Source organism: Sphaeramia orbicularis, chromosome 13 (genome assembly GCF_902148855.1).
Source record: "Sphaeramia orbicularis chromosome 13, fSphaOr1.1, whole genome shotgun sequence".
Taxonomy (NCBI): Eukaryota; Metazoa; Chordata; class Actinopteri; order Kurtiformes; family Apogonidae; genus Sphaeramia; species Sphaeramia orbicularis.
The window spans coordinates 30,869,726-30,879,626 of record NC_043969.1 but is presented as its reverse complement, the minus strand read 5'-3'; the positions used below and the strand labels follow the sequence as shown (position 1 = coordinate 30,879,626).

At 37.7% G+C, this 9,901-nt stretch overlaps 1 protein-coding gene across 3 annotated transcripts in view; it reads left to right on the top strand.

Moving 5' to 3' along the window:
• The first annotated feature begins 1,270 nt into the window (after positions 1-1,270).
• LOC115431413 (roundabout homolog 2) overlaps positions 1,271-9,901 on the top strand; it is a 60,874-nt gene continuing 52,243 nt past the window's right edge. For 2 of the 3 annotated variants that reach the window (XM_030151739.1, XM_030151738.1), the window contains exon 1: positions 1,272-1,880. In XM_030151739.1, coding sequence (XP_030007599.1) covers positions 1,826-1,880 — 55 coding nt within the window. In that variant the 5' untranslated portion in view covers positions 1,272-1,825. Of the gene's footprint in view, positions 1,881-9,901 lie in introns of all 3 variants that reach the window. The other variant, XM_030151741.1, reaches the window with a different exon arrangement.

The window sequence follows — 9,901 nt, the reverse complement described above, 5'->3', positions numbered from 1 at the left end:
GTCACCAATTTTTCATCAAATCTGTAGCCTAAGTACCACAAATCCAGCAGTCTTTCTGTGATTATGCACCTGAATCACTTCCCTCATGGTGAACAACTTCAAAGTGTACTCCATCATAAACAGTCCATTGTTTACATACCAAACAGAAACAGAAACAGAAACCAAACCATCACTTGGGCCTTTTCAGAATTCCACTCACCCGCAGCCGCAAGAAGCAATGAAGTCGTTTCTGTATTTGTTGCTGCTGCCATACTGCGGCTGCGTGGAATTCCCATTTCTACAATGCACTTTGTGACAAATTTCTGAACATGTCTGAGTGACCTACCGGCTTAGTATGTAAACAAAAGAACTGTTTCTGATGGAGTCAACTTCGAAATTGTTAACCATGAGAGAAGAGATTCCGGTGTATAATCATGGAAAGACTTACAGATTCATGATACTTAGGCTACGACTGGGTTTTTACAGATTTGATGAAAAACTGGTGACAAAACTCATACGCAGGTTTAAAACTAGAGACTTAGTAAAGATAGAAATAACCAGTAAGTTAGTAAATCCAACAATTTTTGACAGCAATTTAATTCACTATTTGATTAAGGAAAGTTTTAATTCTTTTTAAAATGTTAAATTGGCTCAGTAATAACTGTTTAAATAATCCTTTAAAGTAACCAGTGATTGCATGTGACAGTGTAATGGTAGATCCAACTGCCCCCTTAACTGTTGTGTTCTTTAGACTATACAGTAAAAACAAAGCATTGCAATGTCCACAAGCTTCTCAACACATGTAATAAATTGGCCAAAAGTGATAAATAAAAAAGCTTTTATTCTTCTGCTCCACTACATCTTAAAGGCAATTGCTGCAATTTAATTTGAAGCATAAATTGCAGTTGTATTGGAATATTTTCATTTTGCTATAAATACTTTTTAAGAGTTGCACACTTTTGTTGGAGCTCAGGTCTTGGTTTGCATCAGTAACTCTTGGGTTGAGTATATGATTAAATACTTTTGTGGATCTCATGTTGAATCCATTTACATTTGTTCTATCTTGTGAAAACCTCTTGGTACCTGATGTAAAACTGCCTAGATCAGTCACTGACTTCACCCCAGAATAACAAAATAAAGCAGATGCATGCCTCTCCATAAGTTTGTGTCTTGTGTAAATTGGTCACGGTGGTGTAGGTTTCCTTCAGAGCCGTCCACGCACGCACCCGGGGAGAGCGCAGATGTCCCTGTCTCTTTAAAAACACTGACTCCTGGAGGTTGGCGAGGATTTGTTGCGGATAGCTGGGGGTGCGCAGCTCGGCATGTGCAGCGCTTCATATTCGCTCAAACTGACGCCGCAACCTGCAACTGCCCGAACCAGAGCAGAGAGAGCGGAGGGGAAGGAATTCTTTTATTTATGACCGGGCTAAATATAGTTAAACCTCCTTCTTTTTTTGTTTTCAGCAGCAGTAAAGGCGTTTCAGAAAAATAAGTGTGTCTATGTGAGAGAGAGAGAGAGAGAGAGAGGGACCATGAGGGGACCAAGTGATGCTGAGTTTAGTTCTTAGGTTTCTCCGGGGCGGTGCTGCTGCTGCTGCTGCTGCTGCTGCTGCTGCTGAGGATACTGCTGATGCTGACATGGGTTTCTGGGAGTGACAAAGTTTTCCAGGGTCATTTTTTGCGCTTGAACTAATCCAGCTGATGCTCTGTCTATCAACTGCATCAGAGTACCTGGTTTTGGTTCCATCCGCGCACCTTCCAGGACTGGAGGATCGGTAAAGCCTGGTGGATGATCCCACTCTAAGTGGACTGTCAGAGGCTGCAGACTCCAGACGAGAGTGTGGAGATGTACTTTGGAAATTTTCTACTTGTGACTGCCTCATTCGTCGTCATTGCATCAGGTAAATAATTCGCAGAAACGTGCGTAAAACACAGGTCAAGGTGCGTCTTCGCCCTCATCTCTTTCTTCCACTCGCGCGCGCTGATTCACACGCATCAACCCCCCCCCCCCCCCCCCCCCCCCCCCATATGGCGTGACTGCCTCATAGTATATTCCACTTGTCTTATCGTGTTTTCAGTCCCTCCAGATGGATGTAAATGTAGTGTTTAGACGGATTTCAAACGCGCCTCCCTGACAGCTGTAGGAGCTGAACGCATCCGCCCAAACAAAATGAATTAGAAGGAGAAATGTCACACATGCATTCATTTGTAAATACCACTATGAATGCCAAGGAGATGCACGGCTTCTCCCAGCACTGAGGGAGAGAGAGGCTATTAGTCAGCAGCAGAGGTCAGAGCAGTCCGTACTGGAGCAAAAGTGACACCATTTAACTCTCACTTTTAGTTCAGTGGTGAAACTCTAAAGGGACAGTGTCTGACACACAGACTTCACCTGAAATGAAGCTCAAAAAAGGGTCTGAGGATGCACACATCAATAAAAAACACCTTTAAAAGCACTTTTGGGATTGCACTAAAGCAAACACACTGTAAGAAATGTCCTGTAGAATTGACAATGAATACAAGGCAAAAAAGTTTTTTTTTTAATTACTGTAAAAAATTACAATATTGTTCACAGGTTTTTGTGGTTCATAAATTACAGCAATGTATTGTTGTTTTATATTAGAAACAACCATTAATTGTATTTTTTATTTATTTTTTTTGTATTTTGTATTTTTTTTGTTTTAACTGCTCATGTTTAACTGTAGCCGTGCTAATGGCGCTAATGCACACAGCTAGCATTAGCTTAACTTGTTTAACCCTGACCATATTTTCAGGGGAAAAACGACTAAAAAGACATACCCAAAGTAAATGAAGAATTACTCCACAATAATAAGGTTCTTATGGATGTTCTTGGTGTCTATGGACATTTAGAGACCTCACAGAATCTATTCCCATTGTCTAAAATATTGTATCTATTACTATGCCTGAGTAAACTGTAACAAACTAAAAGAGAAATTAGAATTTTTTATCCTTGCCTGCTTTTTCCGGCTGGATTGACGATGATATGCATAAATTAATTGTTCGTGTCGGAGATTTTTAATAGCATATATTTCACCCCACAAAGATTAAAAATCATGTTTGAACATTAAAGTTTGCACTAAAATTCACTTTTGATGTACTTTTATTAACATTAGGGTCTAAACTTTGAGCAAAAGCTGAAAAAAACATCCATTGTCCTGATTTATTATATTTTTATAGCAGATGAATATTAATATAATTTTTTCAGCCTGCGGGCGGGCTGATCAGGCTAATTAACTCAGGGGTGTCAAACTCATGTTAGTTGAGGGACCACATTCAGCTAAATTTGATCTGAAGTGGGCCGGACCAGTAAAATAATAACATAATAATATGTAAATAATGTCAACTCCAAACTTTTCTCTATGTTTTAGAGCGAAAAAAGTAATTTTACATTATGAAAAGGTTTACATCTACAAACTATCCTTTCAAAGGATGTGAATAACATGAACAAATTGAAAAAATAAGTGTAATTTTAACAATATTACGCCTCAGTTTATCATTTCCATATGTACATTATAACTTACAGATCACAGTGGATCTACAAATACACAAAACATTGAGTAACAGGCAGAATATTGTTAAAATTACACTTATTTCTCATAAGAAATTTCAGGTCGTTCATATTTGTTCAGGTTATTCACATTTTTTGCTAAATTATACTTTATTTTAGTGTAAATACATGAAAATATTTACATTTACAGAGAGAAAAATTTGGAGTTGTGAGTATTTATATGTTATTATGATATTTTACTGGTCTTGCCCATTGGAGATTGAATTGGTCTGAATGTGGAACCTGAACTAAAAGGATTGTTAATATTTTAGTGTAATTTTTGCATTTCACAAAGTCATCCCAAGGGCCGGACTGGACCCTTTGGAGGGCCAGATTTGGCCCCTGGGCCGCATGTTTAACACCTGTGGCTTAACTTAACCAGTTTTTCGCTACCTAACATTCGTAAAAATGGTGCATTCTGAGTCCCACACCCCCATATTCCGCATGAAACACAACTAAGATAAATAAAATAATTTGAAATACAGTCACTCGCACAAAGAAAGAAACGTTATTCTTACTAAAATGCTGGTTTTGACATGTCTACATTACACGTTGACTTAAAATAGATGTCTACACGATTATATTGCATGAAGTTACTACTTGAATCTCATTTTAATTTTGTGGGCTAATAATGTCTTATACTTTATTGAGTGGATGGATGTTGGATTTGCTCCCCCGTGTCTGCCTTCATGTCCTCTTTTGCGCTTTCTAATATTAACTGTGTGTAATTGTAATTTGTATGGTTTACAGTCAGGACCAAATGAAAACACAACCATCCTGTACTTTTACGATGTAATACTATGAACAAATGCTTGAAGTTACTGTAAATATTTTTTTTTTTACCCATTATGCATTGCAATATACAGTTACACCTTGTAAATTGTTAGATAAAGAAGCTACAGTAATTTTTCACTGTAGAAATTACAGAATTTTTTTTACACTGTAGATTTTACCAGCTTTAATGTAACCTTTAACACTGCATCAATGAGATGGTATATTTCACTTTTCCTTTAATGTGCACATTTTTTTCCTATCATATCATATAGGTCTGAAGTAATGGATGAGATGTTTACTTGCCCTTTAGAGTAGATGTGACATGTATCAAAGCAAACAATTTAGAAATAGTCACTTTTACAGCCACTAATACAGTGGAAACAACATGTAAATATATATGAATATAAGACTGAATTGTTCTTTCCAGTTGATGTATTGAGCTGCAGACTTGGACATCCTCATGATTAACATGTAAAGACCCAAACAGCCACTGGTGACCAAAATCGTCTACTGATCTAAAAGGTTTAACACCTATTGATCCACTAATCCAATCAATACATGTAAATAAATGGTGTAAAATGCAGTTTGTCATCTCTTCATGGTTGTCAGATATGACCCATTTGGACGTTCAGAGGCTCCGTAGTGAACGTGGAAACACCATCATCTTCTACAACATTGATTCACCAGTAAAACCCATGGAGTTGGATCAATGACAGTGTATTGTTTTACGTTCAGTTATTGATATATTTACTGAAAAAGTCACTTTTTCTTCAGTTTTCTCTGTTTCTGATATAATAACCCTCAACTTTGATCTAAGCTTTTATGGGTATCTAGATGATCAGTGCATTAAATATAGGAAAATACATTATTATGTTGAAAAAATGCAAAACAAGCAGGATAATATTACAATCAATGATGATAAATCACTTAAGAAAGGTTAAATATAGAGAAAGATTCTTTTGGGAACTGCCACAAAAGTGGCACTGGGTCTGTCCACTTGATGATTGTTAAATATTTATTCCCAAGAGATATATCAACATGTTTGTTCACCAGGTGATGAGCATAAGCTTTTTTTTTTTTTTTTTTTTTTTTTTAAATACAAAAATCTGGTTGCTTTGGTGCAGTAATATACACAAGTGCAGTGAAAGTTTCAGACTTTAAAAGTAAAACAATGACTAAATAACACTTTAAAGGTCTGTACACAGCAGGGATGTGATGAATAAACAACAAGCCAAAACTTCCAATGCTCGCCTGTGAATATTTCGCAAGTATTCATACATGCAGGGATGCAAATTTGTGACAGTTGCACAATTTGTTCGGTAAAAGGTCCAAATAGATTCATGCCAGCTAACTCTTCAGCATGACTATGAAGTTGTCCTCCTCTTCTTCACTTGACAAAAGAAGATGAGCCTTGGCCAAATCCACTATGACACCGTTGTTTTCCTGTCAGCTTTATCAGTATCAAACACAAAAGTGAACCGGGCCCATTACTCTGTTGATAGCCTGGTTGTTTTGTGATGCTACTCAGCTCTTTATCATTTTTAATTTATCATTGTAATACAGGGAGGCAAGAGCCAAACCATAAACAGGTCTGCCATTGTTGTTGTGATGTGATGTCAGTCTCACACACTGTGATTGGTACATGATTCTATTCACAGTGTGAAGGACAACAAAAATCAACCTCAATTTGAAAAAGGGATTAAGTTGTTTTTTAGCTGCGTAGTGTTGGTATTACCTGTGAAATTACCCATGACAAAATCAGCAAAGAACAAGTAACATTTTATATATATGGTTTGTTCCTTTGTTTGAATGTTTATTTATCTGACAACCAGTAGAAATAAATGATTTTCAGTGTTTTCATTTGCCAAATTAATAGTATTTTCTTAAAAAAATATGAAGAAATTCAGAAATTGGTGACTTCAATACACTCAGTAAAACTTGGGATATTGTTTTTTACTATTGTGTTACATCCACATTTCTTTTTAGAAGGCTTTAATGGGAAATTGGGAACCATGGACATTAACTGTTATACTTTTGTAAGTGGATTCTTTGTCCATTCGTGCTGTTTACACAACTTGAGCTGCCCAGCTGCCTCTGGTCCACTATCTGATTCCCACTGTACATTTCCAATAAGAGATAGATGTGGATTTCAGACAGGACATTCAAGGACACACGCTGTTGGAACTCATGTAGAATGAGGCCTGGCTTTGTCCTGCTGAAATTACTGTATTTCAGTGAAAAGATGTCAACTTGATGGCAGCAAAAATCCCAATATCTGCCTCCACATGTACAGGTCTGTAGTCTAGATGGTCTTTTTCATCTCTTGGCATTTAGAACCCAATGTCTGATTTTACCAAAAAGAGGTTGAAAAACATGGACTTGACAACAGTACATGGCTCCGCTATCTTTAAGTCCATCTGAGGTGAGGTGGAGTCCAGATAGAAGGTAGAAAAGAGGACTTTTTGTTTAAAAAATCAGCACTTTTTGGGTAAAACTTTCCAAAATTCCACAGGAACCTTTCATCATATTGTAATTCAAGTGGAGTGAGAGGAAACTAGACTTCGGTGCTCTTTCTTGACTGTATTTTCAGAATGTAGAAAAATTAGATCATGACAAGATTTTGGCCAATCATCTTCCATTTGATTGACAGCTGTCACGGCCAATCACAGTTAAGACTATGTTCTACATCTCTACTGCTCAGAATCTGTGGTTTGTCTTAGAAGAAAAATGGTAGCCATGATATTTCTGCTTCACTTTTCCTTTGTGCCATGAACCTGTCAAACAACTTTATACATTTTTTGTGAAAGCTATAGGAGGACGGTGTATAAATTGTTTCCTTTTTCTCCTGATTTAATAAAGATTTAGACAATATTTGTTTCAGGTGTCAATGGGAGCTAGTTCTGTCACATATAAATATTTCATTTTCATTTTAAAAATATTGATGAATGCAGAATTAATTTTGGAACATCTGTACTGAGCAGGGCTATGCAGTAATATCACTTTTGAAAAATTTCTTCCCAATAATATTAAGATTTCAGCATTAAACTAATATCTTTCTGATATACAGACCTGGTAAAACTCATCATTCTACTTATATTTTACAATTTCATGAATGATGCACTTGATTTAATTTTGAATCCTGAGCTCTGTGACATTACAATTCCTTTCTCCGCATGCTGTGCTTCATTTTTATAAATGAGCGCCACCTTTCAATGTTAAAGGCATGTTTCAACACCCACGCCATCTGCCTACATTCATTAAATTGAAGTGGGTCTTTCCACTCATTCCCACCTCTATTACTGCCAATTCCCATAGGGTTATGTGAATTTTCACAACTTTTAACTGGCTTCGTGACCTCTCGGCAACATATTTGGAGATGTTATTTTGCTGTTTTTTTTTTTTTTTTTTATAAATGAAACAGAAATACAACAGCCTGTTGTGTTTAAAGTAAGATATGTTTTGTTTGTGTCGATGTACCAGTCAATACCTTCTCCTCAGCTGGTTCAGAGATACGTGGTGGGGGTTTGGTTTGTGTTTTCTCAAACCTCTGTGTGATTATGAGAGGGGAAAACAACAACAGTGTCAACTCCTGATTGCATTCAATTCATTTCAAACGCAGCGTCTTGCAGACACACACAAATAGCAAACCAAATCCTAATCAATATGCCATAACGTAGCCCCTAATATGCCTCATTGAAATTTCAGTTATCTGTAAGCCGTGTTCAGACTCAGCTGTCGGCGTGATCAGTGTGGAACCAATCGATGCTAAACAACCCTTAGCTGGTGATTTGTGTCCATGCTGTCCTTCCTCTCATTACTTAGTGATGAATATGGCTGTAGGCTGACTAAAGCCTCACACTGTGCCTCTTGATGAAATGACCATGGATGATGAAACCACTGTAGGAGCCGACTAGTCGTCTAATACGCCACATGAGCTGGCAGCCGCTTGAGTCATGTATTCTGGATGCGGATGTCCCACTTCTGGTACAGTTGGTGATGACATCACATACGAGATTAGATGACCGACGAGGACGGATGCCAAACAAAGGCTCAAAAGACCCACAGTAATGCCAGAAGAAAATGAAAACCTGACTTCTGTGCTTGAAATGTAGTCATCTGTGGCACGTTATCACCCTCCCACAGAGATTTCTTGGCAATGTCACAAAAACTCCTCGTATATTTTGGCCTTTTTAAACATGTAAATGAAGTTAAATTGAAAACAGGAGACAGCAACTAGCCCTACAAACAAGCTGCCAGCCTTCTGCTTCGGTGCTGTTTCTAACCTTTTTCCTGCATGTAAACTTAGTCTCAGAGAGCCCGCTGTCTAACAGGTAGACAGTTGCACTTATCAGTAGTTATCAAGCTGTGACTAGAGACAAGTCCAGGTTTGTGTAAATGTCTCACCTCGAGCCTGTCAGTTGCAAAAAAGGCCAAAGATCTGAAGCTTAACAGGCCATTTCCTCTGCTACTCTGTTGTTTTCACACATTAGCGTGATGGCAGTAGACTTCTGCCCCCGGGGAGGATGCAGGGTTAATATTTGTAAATACTAATTAATGAAAGCAGCCTCCTGTTATGTAATGCAACAACTAGGAGCCAAGAAACTCCAAATATAGCCTGAATCAACGGGCTTTTCAAGACATGATCGCCCCTTCAGCTCTTACTCCACTAACTCTGTGTGTTACATGAGGCAGAAATACAGGAGACGCCCTAAGCAAACATGTGGGCGTGTGTCAGACCTTGCAATTAGAACCAATGTGATAACTTGTCTATCAGAGCAGTATGCGATGTAATTGACTTTCATTCAATGGTGCTTGTAAGTGGATTTTTCATTTGCTCTGTGAATATATGGGGGATGTACTTGCAGGTTAGATATAATCCAATCCGTGTTTATAACCCAATCCATACAAGCACACACAATGAGCTCATAATATCCTAAATCTCACTTTATTAATGCTACTGATAAATAGACTAGAATGTAAGTCTAATTTAGCAGATAAGAAATATAAAGGCTGTTATATTAGGTTCACTGTATTTATGCTTGAAAAGCCCCTCAGCCTCTGTATGGACACGTTCATTTGTACACAGACCGGCCTTGGGAGTGTACTAGAGAGTGATAAACTTGTGTGAAGCATCCACACTTTTCTTCCAAAAGTCATCATCATATTGGACGACAGCTCAAGGTTGACTGCCTTTCACTCATATGGATTATCGTGGTTGTCTTTGTTCTCTTTTGCCCTGGCGCTGAGGGTTTGGGAGGTTGGTCGAAGTTTAGATGTGTTCAAAAGGCTTTCATTGATTTATCCTCCCTGATTCAGCTACAGCACAAAAATGACACATGTTTTGTAACTATGATGGGTTTACCAGTGGCTTGCTTTATATTTTAACATTTGTTACAAAGCTCTTGAATCAATACATGTTAAATTAAACTTTGTACCTCCTGTTTAGTTCTATAACACTGCAGCGCTGGGATTGTTAAGTTGATAGGCTCTTGATGGGTTTTATAAAACAGCATGTTAAAAAAATCACTCCTTTTGTGTTTCATATGCTGGCAGGAAAGCACTTAAAACAGTCCAAATTAA